Source organism: Crinia signifera, chromosome 4 (genome assembly GCF_055691185.1).
Source record: "Crinia signifera chromosome 4, ASM5569118v1, whole genome shotgun sequence".
NCBI classification, from domain to species: domain Eukaryota; kingdom Metazoa; phylum Chordata; class Amphibia; order Anura; family Myobatrachidae; genus Crinia; species Crinia signifera.
Window position 1 is genome coordinate 192,323,863 of NC_139220.1, and position 23,109 is coordinate 192,346,971.

Sequence of the window (23,109 nt, forward strand, 5' to 3'; positions counted from 1 at the left end):
ATATATATCCCAAAGGGACATGTGTCTAGTACACCCTGAGGAAGGACGGTGACGTCAGAAACGCGTTGGTGTACAGGGACGCTGGACACAGGAAAGGCTGATATCTACCCTACCATCAGGGCATCACAGATTGTTCCAACTCATTCCGGGTGAGGAGGAATAATACAGTGTTATTGGTCTCTGCCTGTGTAAAGCTCCCACTGTTTTACTACATTTTATTGTATGTTTTTTATCCATTTGGGAATTAAAAATTTGTCTTGGAGAAAATTCGGTGACCGCGTATACTTTGGTCTATTTGAAAAGGAGTGAGTGACTAAAGAACACGCTACGTGAATATAGGGACCTAAATACAGGTCAGTTTGTCTCCTTATGCCTATGATGTGCGTTGCTGGTTGATTCTGGAGGGATTTTGGAGAACATACTTTGTCCAAAGATACCTTTATGTGAATATAGGGACCATTTCCCAGGTCAGTTCGTGGAATCATTTATGACATGTGGATTGGTGAATAAAGATATTTGGACAAAGAAAACGCTATGTGTACATAGGGACCCACACCCAGGTCAGTGTGGTCCAATAGTGATATTCACTGGGATCCCAGTAGGACTTGTGGAAACTAAAGAGGAAGCCTCTTCACGAGCCACCATTTATAATCAGCGCCGGTTGTTGTTCTCTCATATTTGTTATTACGTATCTTTAGGAGTGGTGCTCCTTGGACAGATAACCAGGCTGCGATTATAGAGAGCGCTGTGTAGCTGAAAAAAATCTTGTTCATATCATTTGAAATATAATGTATCAACTCATTTTAATCTAAGTTGATTTGCAAACTCATTGCCTAAACCTATGCTCCGTTTCTGATACCTTAGCTCTTTATGAGTTAATGACACATCTGAATATACTAATGAAGTTTCCACAATTAAGAAATCCGATTGGTTGCTTAGCCTTTTAAATAATGGAGACTCCTCTCCACTATCATGCTCCTTCTGAAGAAACCGCCGTGTGTAATTTGCGGAGAAACGCGTCAAGAATCCGATATCTGGACATTCATTAACCCAACTACTATCTGCAGAGATTCCCTAAAGGAACGAAAGCACCTCCTTTTTTACAAGCAGCACACAGCCGGCCGTAGAAATCTGCTTAATTGAGAAGCTGGACACGGAGAACCTGCATAAACAACACAGGTCAGTGAGGTTGCTCCCCGCCGTACTACAAACATCAAAGGCTCGCTGTCATCAGCTGGAGCCGGGCGGGTAGAAGCGAACCCACACAGAGGTCCGCGGCGGAGATCACACAAATTGCTGTGTACATTACAAGAGGTACTGTTCCTATTATTATTTCCATCGGTGCAGAACATCTCCTACAAGCCCTTTTCACAAAATAAGGAATACTCCATTGTATTGGATACTTATCCTTCAACTAAAAACCATCCTAAATCAATTCAACCCTTTGGAGTTGAAAGGGCCGATACCAATTGACTTTGTATACATATCAAATAGTATATATTTGTGCAGAAATATCATCCAGAGTTGGGTTATACCAGAATACTAACAAAAGTTATTATTGGCTTTTGCCTTTATTGCATCCTATTGAGGCTTAATTTTATTGAGATATTGTGTTTTATGGTTTTTTATGTAATTTTATTGTTTTTCTTCTCTTCTATATAATACATTTTTTTTATATGTATTTGATATTACAATTCAGATGTGTGGTGCTCTCTTTTGAGTTAGTAATATTATAGTATATTCCTATACATAAAGCTAATTGATTGTTAAACTCCCAACTAAATTCTCCATTTTCAATTGGCAATCTCCAGAATTGCCTTTCGGAGCAGCCATAATATTCTTTACATAGAAACCAACACAAATTGGTATAGAGACTAATTTGCAGAGCATAAGTAGTGTCATTGCGCCTGATTGTTGTTCTTATAGTTTTACCGGTACTCTTTACTTAGTTGGGCTCCCGTCGCGGTCATCGCGGGTACATTTATGTCTGGCCGCGACGCGACCGACGCGATGCCCGCGATTTCCCATTGAAACCCATGTTAAACATGGAAATCGTGTCGGTCGCGTCGCGGCCGGCCATAAATGTACCCACGATGCCCGCGACGCGATGCTCCCGATTTACCATAGGAATCAATGTTAAAAGGCGCGATGGGACGCGGATACCTTCACAGTTATACGCGTCCCCTCGCGGGCTTCACAGGTGTCCGTGGCGACGCCGACACCTGTGAAGCCCGCTAGGGGACGCGTCTACCTGTGAAGGTATCCGCGTCCCCTCGCGGGGCTCGCTGCGCTCGCCACGCTTCGGGCTCGGTGGCTCGCTGCGCTCGCCACACTATTCTATTCTCACTCCACGCCCTAGTGGATAGTAGGGCATGAAAAGGTCGGTGGACGCGTACCGCCGCCCCTCGTGGGCTCGCTGCGCTCGCCACGCTTCGGGTTGGCGTGGATCGTGGGGTGGCGTTAAAAATTGGGGGGGACATTTAAGGGTTAATTGTGCCTATTTGGGCTCTGTGGCCCATTTAACATTGATTCCTATGGCCAAATCGGGTCCATTGAGGCATTTAACAGTAAAATCGCGGTCAATCAGACTTTTTAACATTGTTCCCTATGGGAAAATCGCAGTCATCGCGGCCATCCCGATTTACCCGCGATGCCCGCGATTTTTACCCCCGACGCCCGCGATTTCAATCGCTGGCGCCCAACTAAGTAAAGAGTACCGTTTTACCATCCCCACTCCTGACTTGCTAGCTATAGTAAGCTGTCATACACTTACCCCTATTTTTGTCCTACCCCGTCCGCACTGTGCTTATGTTTTGGTTACATGTTGTGATTTTGCACTTTTAGCTTTTTTATGTTGCCTTGTTTTTTGGGTTTGCTCTCTTATATGGTACTTTGCTCAATAGGTGGGACCCTTCTATGAATAAAATATTAAATATAGTATTTAAAGTGTTTGACTCTAAAGCTGTGTACAAACTGCATTGGATGTGGCTGAATACTGTGCGATTATGACTAACTTGCTATTCGGTTTTGACCTATGTAGTAAAAATCAATAGCCAGAATCACACAGTGTATACAGCTTTCAGTTGACTTCAACATCTTGACTACAGATGTTTTATCAAAAGGTAAATATTTAACCACAAAAATTGGTTATAAGGTAAAACATTAGATTGTAATCCATGAAATGAAAGTTTGCTCAAAAAACAGTTTTTCACGGTTTACCAAATCGGTCTGTAGAAATAAAAAATACAGTTCATGTGAAGCAGTTGCCAACGCTCGATGAGCAAATACAGCAAGGCAGCAGTAATGCAGGGTACACACCAGGACGACAAGGGTCCGATCCCTTCAATCTAGATCCAATTCCAACCAATTGGATGTAGATTGTATGTAGATTTTCGTTCCTATCCCGATCAGATCCGCGGGTCGGTCGTTATTCAGATCCTACCTGCAGCAGGTACGATCTGAAAACGACCATACACCCGTGTGCGTGTGCTCCGCATGATCGTGAGCGGGTGGTACGGGACACTGATGTGTACCGGGCATAACTCATAATGGAGGCATCTCTCACTATGGGGAGGGGATGCGATTACTTCAAGGCAAAAAAAATCTGCAATCGTAAGCTGTTTTTTTGAGGACGAATTGGATTCAGCCTCTTCAACGCTGTGTTGATTTTCCATGTGGTGGAAAAATCCGAAATAGCGAAAGCCAAGTTAGTCTGCAAATTCCTTTTTTTTTTCCAATCACCTTTCGTCAAACTTACAGGCATTTGACCAATTTTGGGTCTGTTTTTGCGCATGCCGATTTGCATCTCCCAAAAAAGTGAAAGCGTGGGCAAAAAATCTCAAATGGTCAGAAATTGAAAACTATGGGGGCGAATTAAAAACTGCACTAAATTGAATACCCCCCCCCCCCCCCCACTATCTAAATTGTATCAAGCAACCTAACATTATTATATGTCTAGCCAATTGGATGGTAATATTACGATGTCTGTACATAAGCAACTTGTTGCGCGTTGAGAATCGGGGAGCTCACACCAATGGCACGCATTGCAGCGATGTAACAGACCATCTTTAGAGGACTGCTGCTTAGTTATAGCATAAGTAATACAGTGGGAAGTGGTTGGACTGAGGTGTCCAATCTGCTAATTATTTGTGATTGTGTATAAAGAGCAGCAGTAGGCTTTGCTTAAATAGGGTATCGTGTTTTGGAATGTATGTGGTTAGTTTTTATTTATTTTTCGGTCCCCATTTTTGTGTAATTAGCAATGTGTATATATGAGTATCCTGTATCCAAAATGCTCGGGACCAGGATAATTTTGGAAAACGGATTATTCCGTATTTCGGACTATTTTAATATTTCAATTACCGTATGTATTTTGAAGTATCTTGCATTTATGCTGTATAAACACATGAAATGCACACATATATTTTATTTGTTCAAAAAACAAGGTTGCAAAACATTTGTGTACTCAGATATTGAATTTGAATGCCAAGCAATAATTTTCTTGTACATATATAGTGCCAGTTACATATCATGTCCTCAGTAGTGCTGTTACAAATGTCCCCAGTGAGTTTTTAGCAAAAAAAAAAAGAAATTCACTTTCTGGAATTTTTGGTTTTCTGAATAATTCAGATAATGGATATTCGGATACGGGATGCTCAACCTGTGTATATTATAAAATATCCCGAAAGGTGCAGACAAGCCTACAAGTAATTTTAAGGCAGCTGTTGATCATTTCAGGCAAATTCTGTGAACATTTCACTGTGCATATTTTAGATTTAATGTATGGACCATAAAAAAAAGTTTAATATAATGAAAGTAGAAAGCATTATTATTATTATTATTATCCTTTATTTATATGGCGACACAAGGGTTCCGCAGCGCCCAGTTACAAAGTACACCTAATCAAACTGGGAACCAGTAACTTAGTTGAAGACAATACAGGGTAAATGATTATAGGAACGTCAGGCGATTGCTGCAACATAAGTATCAAGGTGGCAGCAAACAGCATGCTTTGGTGCAGTCGAAGACTGCTGAAGTAAGAAAGGATAAGCACATGAGGTAAGAGGTCCCTTCTCGTGAGAGCTTACTATTCTAAAGAGGGGGGGCAGACAGACAGGGGTGACACCAGAGGGGTAGATAGGGCAAGGAACAGAAGGTTAGAAGGACAGTTTGGTGAAGAAGTGGGTCTTAAGAGGCAGTTTGAAGTTCTGTATAGACGTGGAGAGTCTGAGCGGGAGAGGTAGAGAATTCCAGAGTAAGGGAGCAGCACGTGAAAAATCTTGGAGGGAGGAGGTAATAAGTCGGCAGGAGAGTGGGTGATGGCTTTGTAAGAGAGTGTGAGAAGTTTGAATTAAATTCAACCTTAAGATTTCAGGTACATTTTTTGTATTATTTTACAGTTTGTAAGGAAATTTTGAAGGGGGACATTTTTTCTTCTACTAACTGTGCCCAGACAGGACACTTTATGTTGCTAAACCCAAATAAAGTGGTGGGTGCAATGTGTAAAGTGCTTTTTGGGCTTCCAAGCGGATCACTTGAGCCCGGCACAAGGGCTACGAGAAGAAATGTTGGTGCTGGTGGCTGTTTGCACCCAAATAGAGCAAGAATTTAATTAAATTGTGCTACAGGTTGCCATCTAACGCCAGCTGCTGTGAATAACAGTTTAAATCCCTCCAAACTGTTGTAAAGTGCTTTGGAAATACTTTTAATGTTACTTGGGTTAAATGGTGCAGACTGATTTGTGTGATTCTAAATCTGACAGGCATGGAGGGAGGGACTGATTGGTAGTGTTGGTGGGGGTATGGGTCATTGGGTTGACCCATATTAGGTCAACATGCGCTGTGTTGACCACTGAGGGTTGACATATGAAAAAGGTTGACATGGCTAAGATGGACAGGGTTGCAAGGTCTATAATGAGAAGGTTGACATGAGTTGTTTTTTTTTTTTTTGTCCCCAATGTCGATCTAGACACCGTACGCTTCGGACTTGATGCCTTGCTGCTGTTCTTGTCTCCCTCTTATGGTAGGGCATGAAATGCTACCTGTCGGCTAAAAAACGTGAAAAAATCATGTCGACTTGTGGCGACTTTCTCTTTTTTTTTTTTGGTACTTGTGTATTTTGCCGGCGCCCATCGCATCGCATACCATAACGCATACGATGGTATGCGATGCGACGCGATATCGTAAGATAGTGCACGATGGCATACAATTTTCAAATTGTATGCCATTGTACATGGCATGCGATGCGATTAAACATTGTATAAGCACCCTAATGGGTGCTTATACAATGTAAAGCACACAAATGGGTGCTTACAATGTTAAATGCACCCTCACGCCACCCCCCACTATAAACGTGAACCCGAAGCGTGGCGAGCACAGCGGTACGCGTCCTACGATCTTTTCATACATACCCCCACTATCCACGTCGGCGTGGAGTTGAGAATAGAATAGTGTGGCGAGCGCAGCGAGCCACCAAGCCCAAAGCGTGGCGAGCGGACGCCGATACCTGTGAAGCCCGCGAAGGGACGCGTTTACCTGTGAAGGTATCCGCTTCCCCTCGCGGGGCTCGCTGCGCTCGCCACGCTTCGGGCTCGGTGGCTCGCTACACTATTCTATTCTCAACTCCACGCCGACGTGGATAGTGGGGGTATGAAAAGGTCGTAGGACGCGTACCGCCGCCCCTCGCGGGCTCGCTGCACTCGCCACGCTTCGGGTTCACGTTTATAGTGGGGGGGTGGCGTGGGGGTGCATTTAACATTGTAAGCACCCATTAGGGTGCTCAAAAGCACCCTTTAGGGTGCTTATACGATTTTTGATCGTATAGGGGGTCAAAATCGCATCGCATGCCATCGGGTGCATGGCATGCGATGCGATCCGTTCATCGTACGACGGACATCGGGGGCGCCGCCAAAATACACAAGTTCCTTTTTTTTTTTATGGTCAACTTTTCTCTTTGTTTCTTGGAGCCTAATGGTTCTAGGTTCTCCTTGCTTCTAGGAATATTTTAGAGTAGGTATCCCCCCAACTTAGGCCCTCAAGGTAGACGTACAGTGCAGGTTTTGGTGATTATCCAGGCTTCAGCACAGAAGGTTAAATAAAAAAAACTGGTACTGAGTAAGTCATCTGTGCTCAAGCCTGGATATATCTGAAACCTCGACTGTTAAATGTATCTTAAGGACCGAGGTTGGGAATGAGCACAGGTTCTCAAGTTTGGTCCTCAGTGAGAACCCCACACAGTGCATGTTTTGCAGGTCACCCAACAGTCAAGTGAAATAATTAGCTCCACCTGTGGATCTTTTAAAATGTGTCAGTCAGCAATGAGTGCACCTGTCGGGTGACTGGAAAGGTGAACTATGTGGGGTCCTGAGGACCAACTTTGAGAACCGTTGTTTTGGAGGGAAGCAGCAGTAGTGTAATTCAGATAACCATTTCAGTACTTTTCTTATGTGGGACAAATGATTGCTAAATACTGTATTTCTGAAGCAGACTGTAAATGTCCATTAGCCAGTGATAGATAGATTTCTGATGAGAATTTACATGGCTAAATTTGAAGCGTTAACTAGCATCTAGTGTGCTTAATCTATTTTACTTAAAAATAAAAAAAAACCTGTGAGTGCCGCCAATCCCTCATTGTTGCATTTGATCCATGGAGGATACCAAGGACACAGCGGCGCCCCCGATGTGCATCGCGCGATGTTTACATTGCATTGCATCGCATGGATCGCGACGCGATTTTTGCCCCCTATGCGATGAAAGATCGTATAAGCACCATAAAGGGTGCTTTTAAGCACCCTAATGAGTGCTTACAATGTGAAATGCACCCCCACGCCACCCCCCCCCCCCCCCCCCACTATAAACGTGAACCCGAAGCGTGGCGAGCACAGCGGTACGCGTCCTCCGACCTTTTCATACCCCCACTATCCACGTCGGCATGGAGTTGAGAATAGAAAGTGTGGCGAGCGCACGCGGATACCTTCACAGGTATCGGAGTCCCCTCGCGGGCTTCACAGGTATCGGAGTCCCCTCGCGGGCTTCACAGGTATCCGGTGCTTATACAATGTTTAATCGCGTCACATCGCATTGTATGCCATGTACAATGTCATACAATTTTTAAATTGTATGACATTGTACAGCATCGCGCGATATCGCATCGCATACCATCGTATGCATTATGGTATGCGATGGGTGCCGCCAAAATACACAAGTACCCAGAAAATTACTGGAGAGTGCTGAGAAACATGTTCAGGAGCATCAACTGGGTCCTGCATATCTATGCTGTACAGCAATATGGAAAGGAACAATAATTGCAGAATCCAGTAAATTTGCTTTACCTATCAGTAATAGTGTGTGTGTGTTTGTATATATATGTGTATATATATATATATATATATATATATATATATATATATATATATATACACATGTGTATGTGTGTGTGTATATATATATATATATATATATATATATATATATATATATTATATTATATTAGGAGAAGACTGCGTCACTCGGGACTGGTTCAATAACAAACAACTCATAGCCAGACAATGGTTAAGTTGACGTTTCAGCCCTCAGGCTTTTATCAAAACAGCTTACATGATAAAAGCCTGAGGGCTGAAACGTCAACTTAACCATTGTCTGGCTATGAGTTGTTTGTTATTGAACCAGTCCCGAGTGACGCAGTCTTCTCCTATTATCTACATGGGACAGCATTGCCTGTACTTATACTGAAGGCACCGGGCAAAAAGTTTCCTTCTGGAGTTGAGTGCCAGCGTTTTTGCACAATTATATATATATATATATATATATATATATATATATATATATATATATATATATATATATATATATATATATATATATATATATATATATATATATATATATATATATATATATATATATATATATATATTATATATATATATGTATGTGTGTGTGTGTGTGTATACATACATACAAAAATATGGTGTTCAATACAAATGTAGTTTTGCAGCCAGTCTTAAAATGCTTTTTAATGTAAGCCGTGTGGTTTTATTGAGGTATTTTTTACCAGTATCATGAGATGTCAAATCAATATAAAACTACCTTTTTTATTTTAGTAACCTTTCTACTGAAGAGTGATCTGTTCCTTAAACCGTCCCTTGTTTTTGTTGGTGGCACAGCACAAATGTTTTTTTATATATCTTTATTATTTTGTTAATCTGTATTTGCCATTCGTTAATCCTGCTATTACTTTTATTTTTAAGGTCGCAGAACTCCCCCGGCAAGAAGTGGACATCGGTGTGTGGCAGATAATACTAATTTATATGTGTTTGGTGGCTACAACCCAGACTATGATGAATCGGGTGGACCAGAAAATGAAGACTACCCTCTCTTCAGAGAGCTCTGGCGATATCACTTTGCTACAGGAACATGGCATCAAATGGGTACAGATGGCTATATGCCACGAGAACTTGCATCTATGTCATGTAAGTAATATTTTTAATTAATGAAAAAAGTTTGAGTACTACATTAGACATACTATATACTTTTATAGTGTATTGATGTACCTGATAAATCTGTTGTAAAAAGAGAGTTCGTTAACTGAAATGGAAGCATATACTTTTAAACCGGCAGGTCTTGTTGTTCATGACAAATAGATTATTCTTCAAAAAATACCTTTTTGTTGGAGCACTTAAATTATATACTGATTGTGGTACTTTACGTACTAAAACAATACAATAAAAATTAATTTTATTCCAGCCTGTCCACAAAAAAAGTAATTGAAATACTGTCTAAAATTTTTGAACATTGATATTCTGAATCGATTTACAAAAAGTATTATGAATCGATTTACAAAAAGTATTAAAGTCTAAATGGTTGCAGATTTTTAAACTGATATTCTAGTGAAAGGTATCTAGAGTAACAAGAACCGTAGAATAAGACCACGGGGGCCATTTATTTATGACGAATGATTGCATTGCATAATGCGATCAGAAAAGGAACAAGTCTCTGCAATTTGAGCGAAAAAGTGCGCAAGCCTTACTGCCATGCATGGGGGCCGATTCAGGTGGTGGGTTCTCAGGGAACCCTGCTGGAACTACATCCTGTGAAGCGTAGCCGATATGCTACAATGGGCTACCACATTCACAAGTTGCAGTAGCTGCGGAGGCCAACCTATGAGGGATGTGGTTTCAGGCAGAAATGGTGGCCTAATTAAATTCCTCCTACATACATTACAGGGATAATTAACATTTGCAGCTAGCCCCTAGAAACGGGTGGTTTTGGGGACATAACTGCAAATAATATTTGATTAATAGGTCCCCATATCTTTAGTATAAAATATTGTTCAGTGCCAGATTGGATTTTCAGGCTTTTGGAAACTAGCTCTTTCCGTTCTTGTCTGGAATGGAATCATTGAAATATAAAACCTATATCCTTATAACCGAAAGAAAAAGTTATATAGTTATGTAAAAGGTATGTCTTAAACTACTACAGAGAGAGTAAGAGTTAATGAAAGAAAAACAAATAAAGCGTTAACTATTCTAAGTTTAATTTGAAACATTGAACATTTTCAAAGTTTTCTGTTTTTTTTTACCCATTTTATATTCCTATTTTTTACTTTAGTGGTTTTACATGGCTACAACCTTCTGGTATTTGGAGGAACAGGCATTCCTTTTGGCGAGAGCAATGGAAATGATGTCCACGTTTGTAATGTGAAGTATAAGCGATGGGAAAGGCTAAATTGTGATGGAAAGAAGCCCAACCGCATTTATGGTCAGGTATGTTTTAATCCCATGCATACAGTATGTCGGACAGGTCCATGGAAGGGTAAAGTACTTTAACAATTTTATATAAAATAAGAAAAAATGTGTGCATTGGGAAATTCGCACTTAAAAATGGATTTCAATTGTGGTGGGATAAAGTGAAGAACGAGCAGTTGAGCTTCTGTGACAACAATGAGAAGATCCTGTGGTAAACCATTGTTGTCATTTATTTATAGTGTCTCAGATTCCGTAGATCCTGGCTCTCTTCCTACAGATATGGTAAATCCCTAATTATCATTGTTATTTATAGGATAGTAAAGTGTACTGGGTTACACTGCAATCATATAGATATTAACCGACATTAATGAATTAAGTAAAATATCAAACTTATAAATACAAAAAAACATAATAAATGGTGGGTACAATTATACATGATAGCAGTGTGATCTACAAATACAAGAAGTCATGCATGAAAATCTACATAAGTACAAATTCTGTAGGTGTGAGTACATGAATAGCACCGCACCCTCACAGGATATAACCATTAGAAGTGTCAAAAGTGTACAGTACACAGTGTATGAACATGACTTGAGAGCCTAAAAAAATCCTGGAGGGATGGGTCAATGTTAAGTTTTAGAGGTAAATGTGATCAATGGATGAAGTAGAGCACATGTAAGGCTGCTGGGGCACAGATAAAGTGAGTGCTTAGACATTTTCTACAGCAGAGGAGTTTCACAACTGGAGAGCAGAGACGTGTTCGGAGTGGGTTAATATAGGTCATTTGGTGATTTGGTCAGAGATCCTAGAGGGGGTTGAGTTAGGGCTAAATGAGTGTTAACAGCTTCACTGGAATTCTGGAGTCAATAGGTACAAAAGTCAGTTAAGGGAATTACACAGCATTTTGTATAGTTGCATCATTTAGAATGGAATTAGAGTGGGGAAGCTAGTTATTTAAGGCCCCCATACGGACCAATATGCCCCAGGCAGCTCCCCAGGATGCTCGCTTACAATTTGGCACTTGATGTGCCATTTTTACATGCATTAAATTGCATGCAAAAAAACTCCTAGGGAGCTGGCAGCGACTGAGTTCAGTTATCTGGGGGCTGGGCAGCTGGATCGGAGTGATGGCTGTGAGATATTAGCGGCATTTGGCGAAGATGGTTGTTAATTTGAAGTAACATTTTGAAAAAGACAGGCCAGCCAGTTATTGGCTGAGACGATTCTCTCAGCAAATCTGCATTTGGCCAGTCTTTTCAAAATATTTTATTCAAATTCACCAGCCACTTCCCACCTCGCAAATGCTGATACTAGCTCCTAGCCACCGCTCTGACCCTGCCCCCAGCCGCACAACCCTAGCGGCCAGCTCCCCTGCCGTTGCACATAGGTGCTTCACATGTGTCACTGATGGGTCCATGTGCAGCTTGTCAGACCTCCCCACTCCGATCCAATGCGCATGGGGCATGCATTGGGTCGGAGCTGATGTCAAACTATTCAGATTTGGGAATGGCCCAATCCACCAGAATCAAGTGAAATCGGCCCAAATCGGATAAGTGTATGGGGACCTTTACAATAACTTATATACTGTCATATTATCTTGTGCAGTTAGGAATACAATATTCAAAACAAGGCCTGGAGGCTTAAGGTGCCCATAGACATTGCAATAAGCAACGTGCGATGAGCGCTCCCGCGGGCATCACATTGCACAGTACAAAAAGTATGTGCTGCGCATAATTTTTGTACTGCCTGCACATCGCACGCAAAATGCAAGCGTTGCGATGCAATCCGCCCGATAACGCGTCGCATTGCTCACTGTTATTGCAACGTGTATGGGCACCTTGAGAGTTACTTGGAGGCAGAGTGGGAAGAGGGCCCTGCTTGGAAACTGTAGTTGAAATATGCTCTAATACACAAGGCGCTACATATTGTATATTAGTTCAGCAAGGTTGCAAAGGTTCTTGGTGGGCTGTATGAGACAATCGCACCACAATCTTGACCAGGGCATGTGGAAGTAAAGATGAAAATATGTAAAGTTTCATATGTTGACTTTAAATTGCCATATCTCTCATCCATGCCCTCATTATCTCAAACATTGATTATTGCAATAGCCTCCTTACCGGTCTTCCTAAGAAAACACTCCCCACTACAATCCATTTTGAATGCAGCTGCCAGGCTGATTTTTCCTGGCTAGACCTTCAACGGCTGCTTATCCACTCTCTCTCTCCACTGGTTGTCTGGCTATATTCTATTGTATTCAATATAAAATACTCCTCCTCGCATACAAAGCAGTTAAACTGACACATCTATGATACGAGACACTTCATTGATATTGCCATGCATAACATAGTAACAAAATACAGTTTAGCATCGGTCAGATACAATATAGTATACAGCAATATATAAAACCTATTCCCCCCCCCCCCCCCCCCTTCCTTACCACCACCACTGTACATTAATAGAACCGGTACTTGTGAGTTATCTGGACGCCCGATTTTTTGATTGTATGCCTTAAGTTAAGGCATACAATCAGATGCGATGCGATGCGATATCGCATCGCATCGCATCGCATGCGACCATCGGATGCGATGACCCGATTTTTCCATAGGAATCAATGTTAAAATGATTCCTATGGAAAAAGGGGTCCTTTTCATACCCCTACTATCCAAGTGGGCATGGAGTTGGATATAAACCTGTGGCGAGCGTAGCGAGCCACCGAGCCCGAAGCGTGGCGAGCGAAGCGAGCCCCGCGAGGGGACGGTATTCCGTGTCCCCTCGCGGGGCTCGCTACGCTCGCCACGCTTCGGGCTCGGTGGCTCGCTACGCTCGCCACAGGTTTATATCCAACTCCATGCCCACTTGGATAGTAGGGGTATGAAAAGGACCCCTTTTTCCCATTGAATTCCATGTTAAAATGGACTCAGTCCATTTTAACATTGATTCCTATGGAAAAATCGGGGCATCGCATCGCATCGCATCGCATCCGATGGTCGCATGCGATGCGATGCGATGTGCCCGATCCGACCCGATTTTCAAATCGGGCGTCCGGATAACTCACATGTACCATAGAACCTACTATATCAGATACAAGTACCATAGAACCTACTATATCAGATACAAGAATTCAATCTGCCCGGCTTCCAGGAGCTCCCCACGGGGGAGTACATGATTCGCCCTAGACAGCCCTCCAGTGAGTATCCCTCAGATAATTAAATAAATTGTTGTACTGCTGTAGAGCTGAAAAACACTCGCAATCTGCTCGTGCTGCCGCCATCCTCTCCTGTTCCACAGTGTTTTTAGTGTTTCTCCCAGCCTTGCTTTAAAACTCCATACAGACTGCACCTTCCAAGCTGCTATACCTTCTCTGTGAGTCTGTGTAATGCAGCATTACTGATTGTGTACCTGCGGACATCTCTAAGCTCAAAATATATACCCACCCAACTTCTTTGCACTGCACAAGATCTGTCTCTCACCCACACATTACTAGATTCTATTAACAATTGCAAGACTTTCTTTGGGCAGCACCCACCTTATGGAATGCACTTCCACGCACATTAAGACTCTCCTCTAGCCCTCAAACTTTCAATCGTTTACTGAAAGGCCACCTCTTCAGTCAAGCTTCATATTCCAGAACCCCCACATAACCTCCAGTAGCAGTCATATCTAATTGCATCTCATCAGAACTGTCTTGCAATCTGGTGGGACTACCATGCTGTAGATTCATATCCTTAGGTTTCCCCTCCTGTTATCCCTGCAGATTGTATTGCGAGCAGGGCCCTCCTACCTCTATCGCTCTGTCCCTACCCAGTTTATTTTACCACTGTTGCTTCTCATTTCAGAGAATGCAATGTGCATTTTAGCAACTGTGTGTAATTGTTTCTTACAGATGCGTAAGATCCTTAATAGAAAGCAGTTATTACAAATCTTTTCACTGGTGGATAGATCTGTCAAATCTGTACACAAAGATACTGGTCTCCAAGTCATTCTCATTTAGCAGAAGTTGTCTTTCACGTATCTATATTGGAATAAGGAAAAGACCTAAAAAAATAATGCAGATATTATTTTAAAAATAAAAGGTTATATAATGATACTGTGCACTTGCATGTTAAGAGCAATATACATAACACATTGTCATATTAGAGAAGCATATTGGTTGTTCAAAGAGGTACTTCAATGCATGATATACTAAATGGGGTGAGTGTTGTCAATGTAGAGGTGGCTAAAGGGTCACTGGACCAAGAACAAAGCAAACCCCAACAGAGGGAACAAGAATCCAGAGTACAGTAGATACACTGAAGGACAAATGCTGAATGGATTACAGTTTCCGGAAAAACAAAAGAAACAAAATGTGTCAAGGAGCAAGTGATAAGAGGTGTTGACCTTGTCAATCAGTAGTGAAGGTTAAGGTAGAAGTCAGATTCTGCAAAAAAAAAAAAAAAATCCTTCTAGTGTGTGGGCACCTTTTTTGTATAGGAGGGGAGCAGAGAAATGTAGCATTAGTTGGAGTGACTGGCTTGCAGGCCATTTTCCATTATGGATGTCTTAAGTATGCCATACTGTATTTGTGAACAAGTGTGGGCTGCTTCCATAGAACAAGGGCATATGTGCTTTACCAGTTATTGAAATCTACTTTGCATGTTCTATCTGCATAGCTTGTAAAGGTGTGAACAGAGCTTGCAGCCTAGATGGTATAAATGAACATGATCAAAATGATGTGCATGATTCCTCATTGTTTATTACTTAGTACAGTAAAATGATTTTACTGTCTAGGAAGACTTCAATTTGTTTTCTCTTTCAGGCAATGGCTATTATAAATGGCTTTCTGTATGTCTTTGGAGGAACTACTGGCTATATCTACAGTACAGATCTACATAGGCTGGACCTTATCACCAGAGAATGGATTCAGCTGAAGCCAAATAACCTGCCATGTGACCTACCAGAGGAAAGGTGCTATGTCTACTTATTTCACTATACTAAAAAGCCACTAAGAAAGACTTTATTTTTCCTGTAGCACAAGCGCTTCATAACACATGTATTTCCTAGCTTAGCTGTTGGTGTGTTACATAAAGAGAGCGAAGGTTCTTGACTAGTTTCCTGCACTCCACAGGTACAGGCATGAAATAGCACATGACAGCCAAAGGATCTATGTATTGGGCGGTGGTACATCTTGGACTGCATATTCTTTAGATAAGGTATGATCTATATACAAGTGCTATATTGCCCAACTACTTGGTTTTTGCCTAATGATACCTTGCAAGGTTTAATCATGTCATTTAATCAAACTAGGAGTACTTGGTCACAACCTTTTGCCAGTGTAAAATAAATTGAAGACTTTTGATGCAGTAAATACAATAACCCAATGTTGCTGGTGATACATAATGGCCTAGCTGTTACTGCATTGTCTTTTTTTTTCTTTAAGTTCATGTCTAGACTTTTCCAACTGTTTTTGCAAGTTAATTTAATGTAGGGATGAGTGTTATTAACCCCTTCACTGGTGTGTGTTTTTTTTTTGGGGAGAGTGGTTACTTTAAAAAAAAAAAAAAAACCCTGCTATGTCTACCGGGCCAGGCAGCGCTGCTGTGCACTATATCAGATGCTGCCCGGCCCCACCAAGGAGGGGGAGACCGGAAATTTTACAGGAATGCCAATGTTGCCACTGGAGCATAGCCCGTAACATTTCCGGGATTGCCAGTGAAGGGGTTAAACGAACTACTGTGCACATATTCGGTGTCAATGTTTTTCATTCCCTTTCATCTAATTTATTTATTTATTTTTTAAGATCCATGCGTATAACTTTGAAACCAACACATGGGAGGACATTCCCACCAAGCCACATGAAAATCTAGGTAAGTAGAATACTCTGCCTATTTCCCTTTATTTATATGGTACCCAAGGGATCTGCAGCACCCAATAACAGAGTGCATAAGCAAAATAGGAAAGCATGACTTACACTTTAGTCATGACAACTGGCATTCTTTGACTTCACTCCACCTAATATTGGCATTCTTAAACATAACCGTGCGCTGATTTGAATGACTCCAGGGGTTCCCTCCTGGTACTTTTCATATTGCTCTGAATTGAATCAACCAAACTGTCGCAAAGATTATCAGTCAAGGTATTGCTATAATATCCTGTCTTATTAATGAATGTTAACTTAAAACTGTAGATGTTATCAAACGATAGTATTAAGCAAAAAATAAATAAAAAACTTTTAATATATTTAGCATGTGTTGTCATAATTTGGGTGGAATGCTGTAAAGCCTTTTACAAATAGGTGCACTTTAAGTGATTCAATTATGGAAATGCGGCTGACTACAGCAGTAATTAATATTTATCACGGGATGGCAAAGACTTCTACACCCTAAGGGATGACAATTTATGGAATATTGTAACATAGTAAACCATGATTATAGAAGCAGATGCTTATAGAAACATTCCAGTGGTAATTCTGTACATTTGTAATCTTTTATAATTGTATTCTTCCTTCAGGTTTTCCAGCTGCCAGAAGATGCCATAGTTGTGTCCAAATAAAACAAGGTAGGAAAGGGGTCATGCAAGAGGGGGGGACGGGACGTGAGGACATGCACTGACACTAGAGGAAGGAAGATTCAGGGGAAATTTGAGGAACAATTACTTCACAGAAAGAGTAGTAGATAAGTGGAATAGCCTCCCATCAGAGGTGGTAGAGGCAAATCCAGTAGAGCAATTTAAACATGATTGGGATAGGCATATTGATATCCTGACAAAGAAATATGGATCAAATATGGTTTAAGCTAACACATTTGAAAAAGGGGCAGACTAGATGGGCCATGTGGTTCTTATCTGCCGTCAAATTCTAAGTTTCCAGTGTACCTTAGCCTGGATGAAAGCGAATATTTAACATTGATTAGCTTTCATTACATATTGCTGTATTTAGAACAGTCAGGTTTGTGTGTTTCTAGTAAACGTGACTCTTTGATCCAGTGATGAGTTTTAACTTTAATCATCGGTCTTCTCTTTAGAGGTGTTTATATGTGGTGGTTACAATGGAGAGGTTATCCTGGGAGATCTCTGGAAGCTAAGCCTACAGACTTTTCAGTGGACAAAGCTTCCCGCGCTGATGCCTGAGCCTGCGTATTTCCATTGTGCAGCAGTGACACCAGTATGTCCTAATTGTCTCTTTACTTTGCCAAAATAATCACTATGTCTCAAGCTTTTCATTCTGTAATTCATGTAGTGACTGATGGTACACACTACCACATGCACATATATGAAAATTTGTATAAATTACTATTTTGCCCACATGGCTCTAATCGACATATATTCAGCTTACACACACAGGCACACATGTACTTGTGTTATCGAACACAAATAGTCTACAAAAAACAAATACACAATGTGGTTTGGTCATAAAAACAATGTATATTTAATGGGTTCTTAAAATTCAGAAATAACAAAAACACTTCATAACTTATAGATAATTAAATTGAATCCATAGATTGGTGTACTAAGCCTTCGAGAGAGAGATAGAGAGAAGTGGACAGAGTGTTTAGACCATGGGTCTTCAAACTGTGGCCCTCCAGATGTTTGCCACCTTTTTTCCTATAAGAGCATACCAAAACTGTCAGGGCATGCTGGGACATGTAGTTCCACAACATCTGGAGGGTCAGTTTCAAGACCCATGGTCTAGACCAGTGGTTCTCAAACTGTGGGTCCTGACCCCAAAATGGGTCCGACCTGCTCAGCATGGGGCCGCGACTCCATGTTGCTAACCATCAGGCTGATGACTTTTCTGGAAAATCTGTTGAATTGTCTGTTATTTTAGACTCCTCCAATCGTTTTGAGCCTCTACAATGCTGTCATACATGTCCTGTCTGCTGACTACACATGTGATGCGATGACCTTCTGCAGAAACTTGCTAGGGTCCTGTAATTATTTTTATTGTCTGATGGGGTCCCAGAGCAAAATAGTTTGAGGTCCCCTGGTCTAGACAGTACTAGACAGACAGCCCCTAACTGCCATGTTACAGGCTGTTTGGAAAAATGACAGGGGCTAATTGGTACTTTCTCTCCATTCACATTCTCTCTTTCGCCAAGGTTTTGTGCATAGACCCCTAAAGTCCTTAGTCTGCATCCAGTAACTGTAGTAAGCCTGGTGAGGTGATAAAGTGACCAGTGATATTGCACTAGCCAAACAGCTCCTAACTCATATTACAGGCTGGGCTTGAAAATTGACAGTTAGTGGCTGACTGGCTGGTGCGATATCACCGGCTACATTATAACTGCACCTGTCTCTTGAGTTCAAAAAGATTACATCTAATTGTATGCGATTTCTAAGCATTCTATTATCCCAGTAATTATACGTTGTTTTACAGCTAAACCACATTCTGTTTGTTTACTACACCAATTGTGTTGAATAAATCCACAGCACTGTGTTTACATTTTTTTTTTTGTTCATTCTGTTCATAAGGAGCGTAATATTCCTGTGAATATTAGCTATAGGCAGTGCTGTTGTGGCCTCTTGTTGTTTAGACCAACTTAGTAAATGTATAGTTAATGTCCTTAACATAGAATAGTTTTAAAACGAGACCTTCATCTGACTTTGGTTTCACTTTAGCTTGTATGCTCCTGGTGTCTTTGTATGTATTAATGTTTGTTTTGTCCCCTGACGTAGGCTGGCTGCATGTATATCCATGGAGGTGTAGTTAATATTCAGCAGAACAAGCGGACTGGATCTTTATTCAAAATTTGGCTCGTAGTGCCCAGCCTCTTAGAACTGTGCTGGGAGAACTTGCTGAAAAGTTTTCCCCACCTTGCTCATCTTCCTGCAAATCAGCTACTACAACTTGGACTATCACAGGGACTCATAGAAAGGTTAAAATGAAAGCAACCTTTCCACCATCATGCTCTGAGTGCTGCAGTGTTTAAGGAGCTCTCCCCTCCCTGGGAGCACGCTGCTAAGAAGATCTGGATGCCTGGACCTTACTCAAACAAAATCTGTGGCCTTCAATCCTTTTCACGTTTTAACAATACCAGCGCATAAATCAGTGGTTTTAAGAATGATGCCTTTACTGGCCGTAATAAGTTTTTAATCATAGTGAGGGTTAAGACTATGCTTTACCACATGCTTTTAACTGATAACTTATTTGTTCACTCTTGTTGAAGACTCCTCCCCTCCCCCATTCTGCTACAGGGTTGGTACGTGTAACCTGCGCTCTTATCACATTTTCGTCTGTGGGAATATATATGCTCCCTCTGTGTCTAACTTATTCTTTATATAGCAGATGGAATCTGTGCAATTCATGCCATTGTATTTCCGCAATGTTCTGCCTTGTCTTCATATAGACACCTGACCCAATGCCTGTGCTTAATGTGTTCTGTCAGCCCTACTTGTGCAGTCATGTGGTTGATCTGAAGAGATCATTCCATGTCTGCAGTTATAACACTTTGTTGGTGTAAGAACAAAGTGAACTGAAGACACGCTGGTAGTAACTGGGATCTGGGCCTCTACTAAAGGTACATGACATGCTAAAACTGTGAAACAGCGTTCTAGGTTCATACTCCAACAAGCTCATGCTTCCTCCTATTGCCATGCTGCAAAGAACACTACAGCTTAACACAATGTGCATCTACTCTTTGTTGGACATCCGAAGTGGAAGACTCGTCAGTGACTGGTAATAGTTACATATAACATTGGCAGATGACTCATTTTCCAGTGCTGTATTGCGATCATCCGAACGAAGGCAGGTTTTATTTGCTCTTTATTTTGATGAATTTTTAAACCTGGTTTCTATGAGATTTCTCATGTGCACACAATTCACATTTGTTGCAGCTGTTTGTGGACCAGACAGTATTATAACTAATAAGGAAAATGATTTATCTAGAGATTGTGTATGCTAATGCTCTACTGTTTTCCAATGGTTTGATGAAGTTATAATGGAAACAGAAACTGAAAGTCTGATTCCGCCCAGTCTGTCAGTTTGTCTAGAGAATAATGGTAACATAATGGTCCTTGCAATTGGTTAACACTTGTCTGCCTAATTCCATGGCAAGTATATACTTGGATAAGGGTTTTTTGCAGATTTCAGGATATTTTTTTTTCATACTTACCTGGTGCCCCAATGTCCACAGTGTCCCCTGGCATCCATCAGAATCCTCTTCATTGGCATCCCTGGTCCCAAGGATGCATTGTGTGGGCGAGCCGGTGACTTCGCCGACGCAATGCATGGAAGAAATATTCTGAAAACATACGGTTTTCGGAATGTTTTTGATATGGGATACCCAACCTGTACTTTTATTTCTACATCAGACTGGCTACTAAGGGGTAGCTCGGTGAAGTGATAAACTGTCTGGTTTTTATCACCGGCCAATCAGCTCCTACCTGTCATTTTTCAAACCAAGCCTGTAACTTCACGGGCAGGAGCTGATTGGCCGGTGATAAAAAAAGACCGTTTATCACTTCACCGAGCTTAATAAATCTGCCCCTAAGTGACTGAAATGTTTGGTCTATTCATACGTCCATAGATTTTGGTGCCTTCATTATCCATGCATAGATTTTGCTTGTATTTATGTACTGTACAGCAGAGACTATAGTGGTGTATTCCTACTGTATAATCCTATAGTTGTTGATACGTGTACAGAATTGGTGAATAGCTTTATAACCGCATGATGGGGATTGCATGTGAGACTACCATAATACCATACTCTGCACTAAATTGATTGTGATTTATCTGCCGAGCATTTGGAGGTATAGTGACAAAGAGGCTACCTTGCACTCAGAGTATAAAATGACAAAACACTTCTAGCTTTTTTAATATTATGTCGCTTTAAATTTTGCTCTCCAATTCCCTGAAGCAGCCACTGCATTGTAAGTATATCACCTGGTTTTCAAGATTTACTTGATTTAGAGGAACTGGTAGTAAATGTATGAAGCAGTGAGAAGGGTGCCAGTGGAGATGTTGCCCTTGTCAACCAATCAACATTGAAGGAACATTTTATAATTTGCTACTATAATATACAGAGCAGCTGATTGGTTGCAGTGGGCAACTTTAGCACTGGTTCACTTCTCTTCCACTGTTATTACTGCTTCATACATTGCAGATACATCACCCATTGCATGGAGTTTTTCAATTTAAGCTCTTTTCCTGTGTTTGCAGTAACCAATCACAGGAAAAGAGCCCAAATGGCAGGTACCTGACGGCGGGTCCCGTGCACATCGCCCTGCTGCGGAAGCAATCTCCTGGATTGCTTCTGAGCCGGAAGAAGTCATTGCAGTGTATGGCCTTTAACTCTTGGATTGCTAATTTTACTGTTAACCCTTAGCTTCTTGTACAGTCTCAAACACAACTGACGATGCGCTAACCCTTTGTGTTAATCAGTAGTCTATATAGATTGCTCATCATTGCTTTCATTGTCCATCTACCTAGAATCAGAATTTCCCTTATTCTTTGTAGTATTCATTTAGCTTGGATTGTGTTTTGCATAATCTTTCAGTGCCTTTTTTTTTTTCCCCACCAAATATTAGTAAGGAATATTATGGAAATTTTTGTTATAATGTAATTTCTTAGCAATAGGTGTGCACTCACTAAATATGTAATACGCGCTTGCTTCCTATGACACATTTGTAACCTAATGAAGCAGTTTCCCACAATTTTGTAAGATGAGGTGGGCACTAAAATGGGGAGGGGATGAGTTGCTTTATAGGATTTTAGTTTTTTGTCCGTTTTCCTTCCTTGCTTTAGTCTAGCAATCCCATGGTGCTGGCAACTGTTTTTGGGATCATAAATCCATGTTTGAATGTGTTTGTCATTTATTACCAGTGTATTTTACAATTGCTCACTTGAATTTCTAGATCCTGCTTTCTGTGTGCTGTTGCTGCTAGCAAACCTTGGCAGCTGTGACAGTGGCTTATTTCAGACGTCTCTGCTGCCTGACACCCAGAAAACGCCCAGAAAGAGGAAGTCCTAGGGATAGCTACCTAGTGATTTGGTATTGGTGGCTGTTCCACTGGGACATGTGAACTTTGCATTCAGATTTTTTCCATTTGCTTGAAGTGACTGCTGCCTTAACCTAAATCAGTCCAGAAATAAAGGAGCCATACTAGAGGAGGGGGGACAGCTCACACCCATGACTTCTATTACTGTAGAAGTGATCGGGTTAATGCAGTCATATGCCTTTCACAACTGTAAAAACTGTAACTTCCTCAGCATGATTTATGAAGTACTGTATGATAAACCTGTTACGTGTGTTCAGCTTTTAAAATGTGTACTTTCTATTGTAAAAATCCATGTGCAATATTAAGCATTCTGTCCATGCATGTTATATGCATTGTATAATTTTACATGTCAATTTTTTTCTTTTAAACTGAATTAAATTTTTCTTTTTTTTTTA

At 41.1% G+C, this 23,109-nt stretch overlaps 1 protein-coding gene across 4 annotated transcripts in view; it reads left to right on the plus strand.

The window, feature by feature from the left end:
- The window catches only part of KLHDC10 (kelch domain containing 10), a 72,887-nt gene extending 49,778 nt beyond the window's left edge, over window positions 1–23,109 (plus strand). For 2 of the 4 annotated variants that reach the window (XM_083183312.1, XM_083183314.1), the window contains 9 exons: window positions 5,968–6,021; window positions 9,248–9,469; window positions 10,608–10,762; window positions 15,540–15,688; window positions 15,849–15,933; window positions 16,521–16,587; window positions 17,231–17,278; window positions 17,743–17,882; window positions 19,394–23,109. In XM_083183312.1, coding sequence (XP_083039438.1) covers window positions 5,968–6,021; window positions 9,248–9,469; window positions 10,608–10,762; window positions 15,540–15,688; window positions 15,849–15,933; window positions 16,521–16,587; window positions 17,231–17,278; window positions 17,743–17,882; window positions 19,394–19,603 — 1,130 coding nt within the window. In that variant the 3' untranslated portion in view covers window positions 19,604–23,109. The remainder of the gene's footprint in view (window positions 1–5,967; window positions 6,022–9,247; window positions 9,470–10,607; window positions 10,763–15,539; window positions 15,689–15,848; window positions 15,934–16,520; window positions 16,588–17,230; window positions 17,279–17,742; window positions 17,883–19,393) is intronic. The other 2 variants (XM_083183315.1, XM_083183313.1) reach the window with 1 other exon arrangement.